This window comes from Globicephala melas, chromosome 10, assembly GCF_963455315.2.
Source record: "Globicephala melas chromosome 10, mGloMel1.2, whole genome shotgun sequence".
Taxonomy (NCBI): Eukaryota; Metazoa; Chordata; class Mammalia; order Artiodactyla; family Delphinidae; genus Globicephala; species Globicephala melas.
Window position 1 is genome coordinate 70,739,311 of NC_083323.1, and position 17,785 is coordinate 70,757,095.

Genomic DNA, 17,785 nt, shown 5'->3' on the forward strand with positions numbered 1-17,785 from the left:
TCAATTCTGCCATTTCTTCTTTAGGAATGTAGTAACACTCAGTGAAGTAGTTTTTAGACATTTGAGGAAAAATAGCAGGAAAAAAATTTTCAAAATGATTATTCACACATTATAAGCTGACTGTATTTTCTCAATCAATAACTGAGACTAATTTTCCCATAAGTCCAGTGGGATAGAAGATTTGAAACTGGGATCCTCCAGGATTAAACACGATGGATGCATAGTACACATGACTATACCCCAGGCGTCACTTGAGTCAGCGCCAATACTTAGGCAGTAACCCTAACGCACCTTCTCCCTCCAAAAGGCTGACTGGCTCTCTAAATACCTGTAGTTAGAACTGGACCCCAAAAAACTGCTGGTCCTTCTTGGACTCCACTCCGCATAGCACACATTTAATGCAAGCCTTGGCACTAAGCAGGAAAGACCTCTCAGTGTCATCTTATTTCCATTTGTAATTACTCCATAAGTAATTAAAAGCAAAGCACCACATATGAGTATCTCGTGGTTCACTGTTTATTTTTACCAAAAGAGCAAATTTTAATGAAAAGTTTAAATGTTAAGAAAACAAAAAACTTTCAGTACAAATTATCATCCCTTTTAAAATAAAATAATCTGAAAATAACAATGCTGAAACAACATCAGTTATTATCAAGGCACATGGCTTCTTCTTTACCAAAACATGTCAGTTAGTCTCTTTATTACTACATGCCCGTTCTTGCTCTGAAAATTAGTTAAGACAACAGCTTTATTATAAGGTAATAAAACACAAATTTGTGTGCTCTTGTTAAAGCGTTAAAACTGTACTAAGATGAAGCTGAATATTAAACATCTCTACCATTTAATAGGAATATAGTAGTTTTTCAACCTCTAAAATTGGTATTTTAACCTCTTACATTGTTAAAAATGAACATAGATCACTATTAGAAATGAGAATGAGGATAAAGGAGCTAAATGAATCTATGTAATTCTAGTTGATATTGAAGCAGTTTATCTAAACAAAAATATTCTCCTTTTCCTGCCACTTGTCATAATTGTTATGTGGTTTCCTTTCTAATTTTTATTCTGTCTTTCCAAAACTATATTCCTATCTGATCTTGGTGGTATACTTTCAGTGATGGACTATGGACCACAATGCTGGTTTATGCACATCTCCATGGCAACATTTATGGATACGTGACAATTTTGAATTATTTTAAAATATCTTATTAAAATGACAGTTGCCCTAGATCTCCAGTCTAAATCCTAAGATGCTTCCTTCTATGACAATAATTAACACTAGAAAATGAAAAATGGTGGAAATAAGTAACATTTTGAGCCAGAGGCATGTATTCCTTTACGATGACTAATCAATTATTTTTTAACTACATACATATTTAGGGGTCATTACATATCTCTCAAAGCTTTCCTAAGAGTTCTTCCAACCACAGATGGGAATTTTAGAGTTACTAAATGAGAAGTTCATATAATATCCCACCCTTAACCATAAACCTGTTTAAGAAGAGCAAATTATTTCTTGTGAAGAAATAAGAATTTTAAGCATGTCTCTTTGACCAAAGGGCAGAAATGAAAATATTTTCAAATAATGAAATTCAAGCAGTTCCAGAAAGAATTATATACACTTCAATTTTAATCTGCCATTTCTGTTCATGTCCTTCCAAAAAGTCTTGACCTTCCTCTCAAAACAAAAGATCCAAGAAGGCTGATGCTAGGAGTTAACAGAATTAAATATGCATACGTGCTGTTAATGGCTTAGTCATCTTCACTTAAATCTTGCTACTGAGATGACAGTTTTCTCCACATGCTGACCAATTTCACTTCCCAGTCCCAGGAATTGTTCCAAAAACCTTACAGAGCCATGGGTGGTCTTCAGTTGTTTATTGCTGCTTTTGATCTTTTCTTGCCAAAGAATATATGTGGCACCAGGATACAAAAGGCCACTGGAATAATGCCCCTTAGCTTACATCCTAATTAAGATGACTCATTAGTGAATTTGACAACAACAGTGTTCATTACCTGCTTGGGTAAATCAAACAGTCCATTCAGTGGCAACACTCCTGTATTATAATTCACCAGTTCTTCATTTTTTTTTTCAGATAATGAGCTAATTTCTGAGATATGTAATTTCAAAGAAAAACAGGATATGAAAACACAAAAATTTTACTTGGCCATTATATGATGTACTGGGTTAGTTCAGTAGGCATTTTTCAGATATTAATGAAGCTATGCAATTATATTTTAAAATATCATTCTGCTCAAAGTATGTTTAAATGTTCAAAAAGGAAAAAAATCCTCTAAGAACTAGATTTTGGCAGGGGGAACTGCAGAAGCTACAAGATTGAGTTAATTAGTAAAATCTAATATAATATGTTAAAAAAAAAAAAAAAAAAAGGTTTTCCCACAAAGAGTGAGTGTCAACGATCACCAGGTTGGAGGCAGGCTTGCACAGACGGGGAGAAAAGGATCCGCCATGTTTTTCTCTCCATCTTTTCTGTTTTTACCTGCAAGAGGAAAGATCAAGGCTGAAGGGCAAGTGTGGATGCCCATTTAGGAGCAGGAAGCCATATACTTCAGGAATTTGCCAAGTATCCTTAATGGGTAAGTTGAAATAATGAACAAAGAAAAACATCTTCTAAACACTGTAGATGGGAGTCCAAAAAGGAGAAGGCTGAAGTGACAAGCCTTGGCCCAATCAAACCTGTTTCCCTCAGAAATAGTGACTGACTTTGTAAGGAACAAGAGTTGTAACTGGATCCCTTCCTCCCCTTAAAAAAACCCTCAAATTCCTAGAGCCTTTGTAATTCCACTCCACATAGTACAAGTCTACCTACCCAAACCTATGCTCATGCCTTCAAGGCTTCTAAGTAAGAAAAAAATCCTGAGGATAAATTTAAGCAGTGATTTATGAAATTTAATCAGAGGTTGGGGCTGGAAGTCATGGGAACCTGTGTCTTGATTAATATTATATTTATTGTTTATGTCTATATAGACATTAATAGCAAAAGGGAGGGAAGTAAAAGAAAATGTTTATAGAAAGTCATCATGGGCAACGTGTGAACTGGAGCTGTTCTTCTCTTTCATAAATATGGACTCTGAGGCTTATGATGATTAACCGACTGGCCTAAGACCACAGGTTATTCAGCAGGTGAAGTGCATTTCTAATCTATGTTTGCCTAATGCCAAAAGCCATACATTTTCCATTGTGCCATGCGGATCTTTTAATGACTGTATGCATATATTAGTATAACTATATTATCATAGAAAAGTATGGTATTAACAAGATGATCATCCTCCTATGTTCCCTAACCATAACTAGGGATAGTTTGATTATTATAATTAGACCACTTTATAACTACTAGTGCCCCCCTGGTTATAGTTATTTAAGTAGGAGAAATAGTATCTAGGAAAACTGCTGACTGCTTATTGCAAATTTAGTCCTATGATAAATGGTAACAAAGGTCACAAAAACGCACTTGTCTCTTACATTTGTCTTTCAAACATAAGAGATTTCCAAGTCTTTTGATGAGAATTGAAATTGCTAATTTTAAATATATTCTTTTTTTCTCCCTTTTAAATGAAGTTTTGGTAGTTTTGTGGAGAGAGGGGGCAGTGAACAGTCACACAGGAAACCTCCCCAAACTGTTGCACATTGGAGTGCCATTTCTTGCATTAGTAACAGAGGCTTCCAACCTCTGCAGGAACATATCAAACAGTGGTCCTCCAACTTGTTTAAACCACAAACATCAGAATTACCTGGTGTGTTCCAAACAGGGACAGCCCCTTGCCCCAGAGAAATTCTCAGAGATGTGCGGGGCGGCTCAAGCACTAGCTGTTGAGAGCCACTAAGACTGTAGTGAGATGATGCTCAGAAGTATATTCCTTAGTGTGACAGAGCCCAGACTGTTCAATGACACACAAGGGATTGCTACCTTCTAGTGAGTCACAAGTTATTTGCTACTAAGAATATTGAAAATTCATAAGTTTGTACATTAGTTTTTTGTGTAAAAATGAAGTGTATTCAAGGTTATCCTTTTAATTATGCTAGCTCTTGTTCACTGTTCACTTTCATCCCAATGCATTTTCAGATAAGGGAGTTGGTATTCCAGCAGTGCCCTGGGAAATGCATGTGGGCCACAACGAAGTCCCTCACCTCATCCCATGTCAACAGAGTGACCATGACAAGCATTGGGCAATTAGAAATTAAAATGGTGTTTTAATTTTTTGGAAAAAAAAAAAGACCCTTTGGATTTATTCCACAATCTTCATTCACTCATGAGTGTATTGGGCAGTTAAAATTATAATAGAAAGGTACTGTGGCAGAGAGAAGATTGGGAGCTCCCTGCTGTGTTGATCTAATGAGATGTCCTAAGCCAAATTTAGATAACGGATGGGAGACGGGGTTCTGTCACACAAGGACCGGATCCTGTAGTCACCTCTGAAGAGGAAATAGGGAAGGCACAAACTATGGAATAGCTGGATTTGTAGGATACCAATGGAGATTCCATAGTTGCTTGTAGTACCCTTTTACATTTCTCCCTTTCCCTTTGAGTATGTCTCTATTAATCCCAGTGATGATGGTAGTTTGGACCTGTGTGATAGGAATTTAAAAGGACTAAAATGGAATTTAAAAGGACTAAAAGGACCTATGTGATAGGAATTTAAAAGGACTAAAATCTCCTCTCTAAACCTTGTTATACTGACCACAGGTTTAGAGGGTAAAAGTTTTCTCTGAGTTTCCTTCATTTTCATTTACTTAGGTGTAAGAAATTCTGTGACCCAATCAAATTCCCAGGGCCTGGTCTGATGAGGTTGGCTGGTGGGAAGGAGATAGATGGTGGTGGCAGGAAGCCAGTCTGCAAAAGGTACCATGAGGAAATAATTGCACATTCCTGAGACTTGAAATGGCAGACTTTACAAAAGTCACACCAAAAAAATAGTTTTGCTTAAAAGGAATTTTATACCATTGAGTCTTCTATTGGTTATTTTTTCAATAATGAAGCTAAAGCATTTTGTCTTCTTTTTTAAATAAAATGAACCAAAAAGAGAAGATATTATGAAATTCTAATTTCAAATAACTTAAAATTTTACTCTCTGAATTAACTTTGAATTATCAATGCTTCAGAGTATTTGGGTGGACAATTTAACAAACAAACCATATACCAATGTGAAACAGATGTACAATAAAATTATCTGATCTGATTTTTATATTTGGGAAGTTAAACACTAAAGAGAAGTGAGAAAAAGTAAGTTATGTAGTGAATTTGAAACACTGATAACTGGCCAAGTTCTGGCTTGATCATGTGAACTCTGAGGAATATTTTCTTTTTCTTCTTGTTTTAAACTTCCTTTGCCTATGAATGGATTACCAGTCCTTGCATGACTACCACACAGCAGTTTTGTTAGGATGACATGATAAAATTTATATGAAAGTCCTGTAGACACATACATTCTAATCTAAAACACTTAAACATTTTGAATGTACTATTTTTAAGGCCAAAGAACACATTATAAAATCAAGCTTAAAACCATCTACTATGATTTATTGTTTTTGCTGTTGTAATTACAATTGTATGACGTTGACTACATGAAAATAATTTTAATTATTATACCTTTCCCTTTTTATTAGACCATTCATAAATATATTATGGGCAAAAATAAAATTGCAAAATCTGTATCAGTAACTTTTCTATAGAATAAACATTTCTTACCAAAAAAGAAAAAAGCCTACATTTTAATTTTTCCACATTGATTATTTTATCTCATTGAATATATCTGAATTAGTGTTTGATTATATTATGTTACAGCAATGAACTGGGTGTTATATGTGAAGCCAGACTGCTTATATTCAAATCTTGTCCTTTTACTTAGTAGCTAAATGATCTTGGGCAAGTAACTTAGCCTCTCTGGTACTCAATTTCCTTATGTGTAAAATGGGGATAATGATCGTATCCATCTCTTAAAATAGTGTTGTTAAAATTAGCCTTTAGGGACTTCTCTGGTGGCGCAGTGGATAAGAATCTGCCCACAAATGCAGGGGACACGGGTTGGATCCCTGGTCTGGGAGGATCCCACATGCTGCAGAGCAACTAAGTCTGTGTGCCACAACTACTGAGCCTGCGCTCTACAGCCCACGAGCCACAACTTCTGAGCCCGCATGCCACAACTACTGAAGCCCGTGTGCCTAGAGCCCATGCTCTGCAACAAGAGAAGCCACAGTAATGGGAAGCCTGAGCACCACGCGAAGAGTAGACCCTGCTCGTCGCAACTAGAGAAAGCCCATGCACAGCAACAAAGACCCAACACAGCCAAAAAATAAATAAAATAAAATAAATTAAAAAAAAAATAAGGCTTTAATAAATATTACGTATCCTAACATAATATAATAAATATATGCTATGTAATTTGTATTTTGTTATAAAATATACTATATAATTATGTCATATATTATACATTAACATATAATTACATATCTTTATTTTTAAATTTTATATTCATAATATATGTCTTTTCACAGGATATAGATTAGAGTTGGAAACATATTTTGCCAGCATAATTAAAATTTTTTTTTAAATATGAACTAATTGCCATTTATTCATGTCCATAAAGACTTTTGGATATCACTGGTTATCTGTACTGCTTGTAATTTGATGTAATTGTCAGCATAATTTGACATTACTATCTGGTAAGTAGACACTGATGTATAAAGCCCATGATGGGTCAGTGAAGTGGAGTGTCTAAAAGCCTGCCAGACTATTAAGTTCGTAAATCTTTCCTGCTTTCCCTCCTGGAATCAGAGTGAGGAGAAGCAAGTTTGCTGATTATTTTTTAAGGGAATCATGGATACAGGCTGACTGAGTAGCAAAGAATAAATTCCAGTTTGCCAAAAGCTGATCAGTTTGATTATAAGACAAAGAGAGTCAGGAGCAATTGATTGAAGAAGAGAAGAAATCCTACAAGGAAACTTCTCTCACTGTACTCCAGTGAAGAAAAAGAAAAGTAATCTAAATTTGTATCAGTGCATCCTTCACAGTGTTATCTACCAGTTTATAACCCTCACACAGTTATGTTTCAATTTTTGAATTTGTAAAATGAAGGGATAAACTAAATCACTTTCAAGATCCATCTTAAAGCTTAAAATATCATGACTCATTCTGAATGAACTACATACTTTGTTGATATATTTGAACACTTCCTTGAATTTATGTCAATTTACATCGAACTGACTTTGAAAAATACAGTTTCAAATTATTGATGTACTTCATAACTTTAGTAGTAATTGGGAAAGCTGCTACTTTTACTAGAGCTTTTATCAAATAGAACTACGTGTAAGTTCTAGCTTTGAAACAATCAGGCTACCTTGTAAATTCAGATACACCTTTCAGCTCATTATTTCAGCTTTAGCTTACAACAGTTATGGAGAACTGGCCCTTAGCAGCTTTTGAATTTGTTGATTCTCAATGGAAATGAGAAAGCTTAATTTCTGGGCAGGCTTCACTATTAATAGATGTATGGCTGTGGTTTAGTGCCAAGTGGGGTCAGGATGCCTCCGAATGGCGCCCTGTCAGTCGTTGCTCCAGCCAATGTGGGCAATGAGGGCCATTTTCCTGTCTCAGTCCTGCAAGGACTGACGAGATGGAATCTTTAGTCTGTCTCTGTGGCAAACTTTCTTGGCCAAAGCAAGTGGAAAGCAGAGGCAATTATCCAAGTATCTGAGGTAAATGTGTGTTTTTCTGACCCAAATACTTGAAAAACTACCTCAACTATTCTCTTTGATTTGACTCTGATGATCTGGACACATCTTTCTGCCTGTATAAATGAATCTCTTTTCTGGATGTCTTCACATATGCATGTGTGTGTGAGGCAGGTGGAGGTGGTAAGCTGTGTGTGTACTCGTGCATCTGTCTGGCTTTGTGTGCACATCATGTGCAACTTTTTAATCTGTTCTTCCTAATTTTATAGTGATTAAATTAATTAATTTAAAAGTCCTTTTGAATTAATTTAGGCATGCCATGCTTAAATAATAATTTTGAACATAAATCCACATTTGGTTATTAATAATAACTTGAATATAGGAATTCTTGAACACTGGGTAAATATTTATGCCAGATACCGCAGAAATCTAAATCCTGATTTAGCACCAAGAGTTCCACTAACTTTTAGCATGACAGCAGACTCACCGTCTTTTTGCTTTCACAAATAGCCAGGGTCCCTGAGTTAGCCATACAAATAGAATGCTAAATAATCCAACAGGTGGTAATTTAACCTTTTAAAATAAATGTCTTTGGCTTTATTTTTCCCACAATGTTTTAAAAACCCAACTACTATTTATTAGCATGTGCTGGACAATGGATAGGAAAACAAGAAGAGCAGAACTGCAGTCAGTAACTTTCACCATTTAGTAGCAGCAATTCTAGAACAGACTTGGTAATCGTTTGGGTACTATACCAAATTAACTGTTGAAAGTTTTAGTGTATTAAACTATTAAAATTTTAAAGCACTAACTACAGAAGTTTTAGAAATTAACTATAGATTTTATTTATTCTTACAATCTGGAAGAAGCCTAGGTTCCAAAATGATTATTATGAAATAGATGGGTAATACAAGACAAGTCTCTTTCTCTTGAAGTCTAAATTTTGTAGTATAAAGGAATGGAAATTTTCTAGATGACCTCCAGGATTAATTCTAGATTTAAAATTGTATATTCCAATTTTAACATAAATGCAGATATTTCATGTAGCTACTCTGAAGAAGTTGGAAGGAAAAAAGATGTAACTGGTGCATGATTTTCCAATAATAGGACCATTAGAACTCTTTTATCTGAGACAAAGAAAATGTTTACTTCCTATTTTTTAAGAAAGAGTACTAATTAATCTGGAACAACATCTCTAAGTAAATGGTTCAAAATTGTTTGCCTGGATAGCGAAGAGAGGTGTGCTCTGGATATGAACTCTGCTAACATAGAACATCTGGGAGTAACAAATACTCAAGAGCATTTTCTGTAGAAAAGACCATTGGCCAACCATTATGATTGTTTAAAATACAGCAGTATTATTCAGACTAAAAAGTATATTGACAGCTTCCAGCAGGTTATTTATTTGGCTATAATACCTTAACTTAGCCAACACAGGATTTAAAAGTGGGTTAGTCATCAACCAAAATGACCTCCTTAAGAAAGAATCTGGTAACCATGTCATTAGGCCAAGTACTAAAAACTTCAGGGGATTACATCAAATAAAGATGACATCTAACATATCCATTTCCATTCTGCAACTGTATTTTGGCATTAGAAATACACACACACACATTTTGGCATTCATACATACACACATGCACATACACAATATTCTAATCTAAATGAAAATCTACATAAAACTATGAATATAAGCTTTTAATATAAAAATATAAACAATACAAACTTAATTTGGAGATGCAATGATTTACACAGTTTTGTATTATCCACTGGACCTTTAGTTACACTTTTTCCTAAATGTTTCCAAATTTCACATAGCACAGGTTAGTGTTGAGAATCAGACTAAAGTCTTTTTCTTTTGTTTGTTTTTAAATCTCAGCCTTGTATTAAGAAATTTTGTTTAATATGGTATATAAGATGTAAAAGAGGGGGCAGATGTGAAAAGTATAATCATGATTGCATTTTCTGTTTTGGCAATTTTAGTGACAAACATTATGTTCAGCCAGGTGTCAGGAAGGTCCTCCTAAAGGTCGGTAGCATTGCCAAGGATATTTATAATACAGCAGAAATGCCGTGGAAAGTAGTAAAAAACAGACGTCAAAGCCTCATTTCTTGCTTTTGTGGCCTAATTTTATGGTCCATTTTTGAATGCTGTCCAAAAGTGCACTCATAAAAGAGAATTTAGATTTGGCAAGCTACATAAATGCTCCCACAGGTGCTGTCAGATAAATCCTGAAACACCTTTCCTTCTAAATGACACTTTTTTTTTTAACTGAAAAGCACTAAGTCCTCCAGAAACATCTTTTGCTAAAAACATTCATACAGGGCTGTAGATGTGCATCAAAACTTACTTGATGAAACAACCTGAAATACACTTTTGTGGGACCTATTTAGTACAACCTTTATTACAATAACAACAACAAAAAGGAAATTTGTATCGATCCTCTTGATTTGGATTTTTATATAAGAAGCCTAAAACCATTTGAAGTCTAATAGCTGGTTCTTTTTTTTTAACTAAAAATAGTTTTAAACTGTAAAGGTCTTCTAGATATTAAGCAGTTTGTAGCTGTTTGAGTTCTAAATCTCTTTGGCTATATTATGTGCACCTCTGTTTTAAAGTTTTATTCTGAAATTACCTCTTTCACTAATACAATAATAATTTAAATTGATGTCAATATGTGCTCTGATAGAAAAAAAATTAGTAAAATCTTTTATAAATTACTTGAAATGCCATATTACCAAGAAATGGCATTACAATCTCTTGTAAAGTTATCTTCATTTTTATATCAGTGCTCTAGCTGGGAAATATTTCATCATATTTTGTTTTTTTTTTTTTATTTACTTACTGTTGATACATAGATTGAGTGGTTCTTGATTAACTTTAGAGTTTTTGAAGCTATCTTATTTTGTGTGACTTAAGGCTTAAGTGTAGCTGTGCTAAAATTATATGAGGGTAAGGGAAAAAGGAGTTAACTCTTTTTCTCACCACCTGGACTACCTTCCTGCATTTCCATGCCACTCCTGTCCTTACATCAGAGCTCCCTTCCCTGACTTCTAGCCAAATATTCATAACAGTTTTTCAATTGTCTGTTGATTGACTTCTATTTGGTTTGAACAGGATGAATTGGAGGAAAAGGGGACCTTACCATCTTTTTGAAACACATTTCTAATGTAATTTACCCATTCCATAAACAAAATAATAGGACTTTCAAACTATTTTCCAAGAATTCCCTAGAACAATAATTTCCAAAAACCATTTAAAGACCACTTCATCACAAGCATCATGGGGCATTATTAAAAATACAGATTTGCCAGCCCAGGCCAGGTTTAAACACTTGGTCACTCTGGAATGCTGTAATTTGATGCCCTCCGTAATGACATTCTTTAAAAATATATCCAGTATTTATTTAAAGGGGAGACAGACATGCATAGGGAAAAAGGAGTGAAGGAGGGTTCTGGGGAAAGAAGTAGAACACACACTCTCTGCTACTGCCTTCAGTAATTCAACCCTGGTTCCAAAGCTGCAACCCCACTAGGTCCTTCCCAGGCCTGGATCCACTTCCTCAGAAGGCAGTTTGGTGGCCACCACTTGTTCAAACATTACCTCTGGGTGTGCCATACTCTTTGCTTTCTAGTAATATTATACTATTTTTGAAAAAAGAGCCCATATGTACATATTTTCTTTATATTTTCAGTGTATTTTATGTCCAGTGATTTTTTTCTTAAACTTTTTTTTGGAGATAATTATAGATTCACATGCAACTGTGAAAATTAATACAGGAAGGTCCTGCATATCCTTCACTCATTTACTCACCATAACTTTCTGTATAACTAAATACAATAACAGAACCAGAAAATTGACATCGACATAATCCATCAACCTTATAGTACAGATTTTGCTAGTTTTACATTCATTCATTTGTGTGTTTATGTGTTTGTTTAGTTCTAAGAAACTTTTAGTTTTATCACATGCGTAGACTTCTGGGACCATGACCACAGTTAAAATACAGAACAATTTCATCATGAGGATCCCCTGTTGTACACTTTCATGGCTACAGCTACTCCCCTTCCTCTAGCCTCCCTAAGCCACCATTAATCTACTCTCCATCTCTATAATTTTGTCATTACAAGAATGCTAAATAAATGGAATCATACAGTATGTAACCTTTTGAGGTTGGCTTTCTTTCACTCAGCATTAATTCCCTTGATATATATCCAAATTGCACACATCAATAGATCATTCTTCTCTTATTGCTAAGTAATAGTCCATGGTACTAATATACCACATTTTGTTTAACCACTCACCTGTTTAAGGGCATTTGTTTCCAGTGTTGGGCTATCATGAATAAAACAGCTATGAACATTTGTGTATATATATTTTATGTGGACATAAGTTTTAATGTCTTTGAGATAAATGTCCAAGAGTGCAACTACTGGGTCCTGTAGTAAGCACTTGTTTAGAAACAGCCATACTCTTTTCCAGGGTGGCTGTACAATTCTACATTTTCACCAGCAATGTGTGAGTGAGTGACTCTGTTGTTTTGCATCACTATTTCTTTTTTATTTTAGCCATTCTTATAGGTATGTAGTGATATATCACTGTGGCTTTAAATGTGCATTTCCCTAATGGTTAATGACATTGAACATCTTTTATGTGTTTATCTACCATTTGTATATCATCTTCAATGAAATGTCTGTTCACATCTTTTATCTTTTTTCATATTAGGTTATTTTAATTTTGAGTTTTGAGAGTTATTTATATGTTTTACATACAAACCTTTCTTGGATATATGGTTTGCAAATATTTTCTCCCAGTCTGTTGCTTGTCTTTTCATCATCTTCACAGGGACTTTCACAAAGCAAAAGTTTTAAATTTTGATGAAGTTCAGTTTATCACTTTTTCATTTTATGCATTATGCTTTTGGTGTCAAGTCTAAGAACTCTTCATCTAGCCCTAAGAGCTGAAGATTTTCACCTATACTTTATTTTTCTAAAAGTTTCATAGTTTAAAATTTACAAATAAGTCCACGATCCATTTCAAGTTAATTATGTATAAGGTCCTTTTTTTTTTTTTTTTTTGAACTGTGAATCCTCATTTGTTCTAGCACCATTTATTGCAAAGGCTAATCTTCCTCCACTGAATTAATTTTCATTTTTGTTATAAATCAGTTGAGCATATGTGTATGGGTCAATTTCTGTGTCCGTTGTTGATGCACCATGGTTCACCAGGCCAATCTTTAAGCTAGCTTTGCTAAACCCATCCCAGAGCTATTAATTTAGAAACTTCCAAGAGAGGCTTAGAATTGTGTATTTAAAATTAATTGTAGTAGTAAATCTGATGTACAGCCAAGTCTGGCACCTGCACCCAGAGGTTACACAAAGATTTTTCATGAATCTTTGCTGAAAAGGTTGGTGGAGAGGAAGTAGGGGATAGCAGATCACCCTGTTTAATTAAATTAAATATATTGAGAAATATTTAACATTTAGGTAAAGCTGTATAAAGTAAGAAATGACCACCTAAAAACTCACCATTCAGGTTAAGAAATAAAACATTACTTATTCAGATGTAGCCTTTTGTGGGTCCCCTCCCTCCTTAACCACACTCACCTCCTCTCCTATCTCCAACCCAGGGGTAACAACTCCCCTATATTTCGTGATTATCATTTTCATGCATTCTCTATATTTGACCATATAAAATATGCACACATATTCATATACATACATACATACATACATATATATGTCAGATTTGTTGTTTTAATAGAAACTTGAAGTAAAAGCAACTATCAACTTGATCAGTGTGCAACTTATTCTTGCCAGTTCTCAAACCCAGACCACAGCATATTCTGAAGTCTAGTTTAGCTCTGTTTGCTTAGATTTGGGTATTTTTACTGTTTTCTTTGTTCATCATGCTATTTGATGTCTCAGAACTTTACTCTGGCATTATTTTCCTTCTTCCTGAAATTTACCCATTAAATATTCCTTTAGACATAAGAGTCTCTTGGGAAATAAACTCTGTTTCTGTTGGTCTAAATATAACTATTTTTCCTCATTATGAAATGATAACTTGTCTGTATATATACTTCTTGGTGGAGAGTTATTTTTCTTTCAGCACATTCCATGGTTGTATTAGTTATCTACTGCTGCATAACAAATTACCCCAGGCCTGAGTGGCTTAAAACAATAGTAAACAGTTATCTCTTTTTTTTTTTTAACATCTTTATTGGAGTATAGTTGCTTTACAATTGTATGTTAGTTTCTGCTTTATAACAAAGTGAATCAGCTATACTTATAAACAGTTATCTCTTACAGTTTCTGTGGATTAAGAATTTTTGAGTGTCTTAGCTGAATAATTCTTGATCAGGGTCTGCCATGAAAGTTATAATCAAACTGTTGGCCAAGGCTACAGTCATCTGAAAGCTTGACTGGAAGATCTGCTCTCTAGATGACTCACTCAAATGACTGGGAAGTTGGTATTGGTTATTAATAGGAGGTCTCATTTCCTCTTCATGTGGGCTTCTCTACAAGATTGCTGAAATATCCTCATGACATGGTAGTTGGCTTCCTCCAAAATGAGAATTCCAAAAACCAAGGCAGAAGCAGCAATGTGATTTATGACAATGTTCAGCGCTGTCATTTCTGCTGGCACATACACCAACCCTAAGTGTTAGAGGGATTACACAGGGGCTGGTTTATCAGAAAGCAAGGATCACTGAGGGTCACCTTGAAGTCTGGATCCCCCAATTACCTTGTGACTTTTATTACTGCTGCTGAGTAGTTGGCCATCAGAATGCAGCTATGCAGAAATGTATTTGACTATTTGAATTGCAAATTTCTCTTGATATAAAATGAATACCTTTTATATTATTAGAAATAACATTTGGAGAATGATTACAACTTTCAGACTTTTATCAGTGTTAAGCAATACTTTTTATCTACCTGTATAGCTTTTTCAACACCCTGCTATAGTGCAGGGACTTAAAATGCTATATCATATTTCTACTAAGTGCACTTGCCAGATTGCTTTGCTTTAAGTTATATTTCCTATGACTAAAGGGTTTTAGAAAAAAAAAACTTTATATTTTCACATAATACCTGCTATACCTTTTTTATATTGGTTTTTCTGTAAAAAATACAGAGTATGATGATTATTAATTACCTAAGTATGAGTGGATAAGGTTATTAATATTCTTTGACTACATCTGTAAAACTTCGTCTTCCCTGTGAGTACTGGGAGTTTGCTGCAATGTCATTATATGAAGACACTGATGCCCAGGCATTGTAACATAACCCCTATTGTAACACTAATGATAATCTTTTAATATGCAAATAATTTCAATTAAATACAAGCATAGAGTATTGCTGGAAGTGACTTAACAGCTAGTGGTCTGACTAGAAAGAACAGTGAATAGTCCCTCTCCCTGATAACTCTCACAGACAGTAGATGTTCCAGATAACAAAATATTCCTAATGGAAATACTGAACCTAAATGAACTTCCTTTAATTTAGCATTTTGTAGCCTTGGAGTTTTATTAATTTTCAATTAATCCAGAATGGGTATTAAGACAAACCATGAATATCATCTCATTTACTAATTGTTTATCTGATTGCGCAAAAGCTGACTGAAAAAAGAAGTGCAATAAATAATGGTCAATAAATATTTCTAGTAGGTAAAATGTGAAAAAAACCAAAATTTAACATGTCACTGAGACAGAGGGAAAAAGAGAACAATGAAACTATGAGATAGAATTCTGCAACTCACTAAATATTAATAAAAATGCATATGTGAATTTAACAACTTAGTAGAGAAGGTAACTCATATGTACAGATTGCTATAAAATACGTTAGAGAAAGTAATAATTGTTATGAGAGTTTAGAAGAGAGGGCTCATATTTGGGACCTCATAAAAATGACTCATGAGTTTGTTACTTTTTGAGCCAAGTCTTGAAGGATGGATAAGATTTGGGCAACAATCAATGAAAACAGCATGTAGAAGGAATGCTGTGAACCAAGGAACAGAGGTAGAAATCCTAGGGTATTTCTGTGGACTAGTTGGTCAGGAGGAATGGTGAGAGATTAAAGCTAAACAGGCCGAGGTCACCACACCTTATGGAACTTCTTGGGCACTTAGCTAAAAGGAATGGTCTACATTCTGTAGGCAGGGAGTAAAGAGCCGATGAATGATTTTAAATAAAGTAAGGCATATTCTGAGCTGGCCTCACAGCTATATAGCAGAGGCCAGTAGCAAAGGTGTTGTATTTTCAATAAGCATGTATCCAAGCACATTCTCAATCATTTATAAGAACAAAAGCACTAGTCTGAAAATCAGTAACAAATAGAAACATGAGACATGTACAAAGCATTTTTTATTCTAAGATGATACTGGTAAATGTATAACACTTGAGGTTTTAATAAACAGCACCAGTGTATTTTTTCCATAAAAAGTAAAAAAGGAAACAAAACTCTACTCAACACATGAAAAGTATTAGCAGGAACTGAGAACTTCTGGTAAGTACTAAGTTTAAAAGCACAAACATTTAGTAGGAGGTATGTGGTGTAAGTTGCTAAAAAAATACGTAGTTCGTAAAACAAACAAAATCAGTTCTGTTTACTACTTGGCTGGCATAAATCAGGCATGGGTGAAGAACTGTTCTCAAGGATCGAGATTCTAAATATATAAGAATTCGTACCAGAGTTACCAGAAGATTATACATATTTATGTAAGTCATATAGCTTTGGTTTTGTGATTACAAAATGTTGAAACTCTTACCTCGCACAACAAGGTCAGCTGAGGCTGAAGAATTATCCACAATTGTCTGAGCGGTGCACGTGTACCTCCCAGCGTGTTTTAGCTGGGCATTTCGGATGAGCAGTTCCCCATTGGAATCCAGCTGTCGGCAAAAACAGCAGTCATTCAAATCAGTACTTTTTTTTCACCAATTAAATGGTATTTAGGATATGAGAGGTACATTTTCCCCTAACAAAATGAACACCTGTTCGAGATGTGCTAACTGTCTGTGTGTTCTTAGGTTACTTAAACTCTGGGCTTTGGTATCTCAAGTGAAAAATAGAGTGAATTACCTAAGGTCCTTTTTAGCTTTAATGTCTTTAGTATTCTATTATTTATATAATCAGAAGGCATTTTGAGAGAAAGCACAGAATGAAACTATTTCATTGATGTCTTTTAAAAAGAAATGTGAAGGTTCAAAAATCTTGATGCTCAATATCAATGAAGATACATAAATGCTGTATGGCTAGGGAGAATTATTAATTTGGTTATGTAAAACCAATCTAAACAACTAATTTCAAGACGTGCCACAGTTCATTTTACAAAGATACTAAAAGTGTGCAGAAACTGTCAAAATGGACAATTCTACTAACATGTTCTGTTTTGGCCAAATATAACCTCCTTGTGGGCAAGGATTTTTGTCTTGTTCACTGCTCTATTCCCAGTGCTTAGAATAGTGTTTAACATATGTTTTTTTTAAGGAGGCTTGAGGGAATTTTGCTTGTGAATGATAAGGCACCATCCCAATGCAATTTCTAAAAATAGCTAATATTTATAGAATGCCTCCTCTATACAGATCCTGGGATTCTCTTCTGAAAACACTCCTATGAGATAGGTCCTATTTTGTCCATTTTACTAAAGATAAAAGTGAGACTTAGAGTAGCCAAGTAATTTAACTATGGTTACTTGGTTTGCTTGGTTGGAGGAGCATAACATAGTCCATGCTCATTATCTCCAAAATACTCTCTTAAGAGAAAAATTTGGAAAACTCGATTTTTAAATAGACATTTGGTTTCCCTGAGAAACAAAAATATTGATTTACTATTGCAATTATAGATATCCAGATAGATTAATGGATGAAAAACTAATGATTAGGTTAATATTTCATGTAATAGATGAAGGTATTGTTTCTGTTATATGACAGACCTGCAAATTTTAATTATTTAATGACTATATATGGAATAAATGCTCTGCTTCACCATTGGTTCTGCTGGTGGCCCCTTCACATATTAAATTCCCTGCTGGTCTTGGAAAGTATTTGGGTTGCAATCCTTGCTTGATTAATAAGATTAATTAAAAATAATAGC

At 34.5% G+C, this 17,785-nt stretch overlaps 1 protein-coding gene across 7 annotated transcripts in view; it reads right to left on the reverse strand.

The window, feature by feature from the left end:
• Window positions 1-17,785, reverse strand: part of CNTN1 (contactin 1) — a 375,618-nt gene that overhangs the window by 92,989 nt on the left and 264,844 nt on the right. For 6 of the 7 annotated variants that reach the window (XM_030835383.2, XM_060307110.1, XM_060307112.1 and 3 more), the window contains one exon: window positions 16,461-16,581. In XM_030835383.2, coding sequence (XP_030691243.1) covers window positions 16,461-16,581 — 121 coding nt within the window. Of the gene's footprint in view, window positions 1-500; window positions 2,502-16,460; window positions 16,582-17,785 lie in introns of those variants that run through there. The other variant, XM_060307114.1, reaches the window with a different exon arrangement.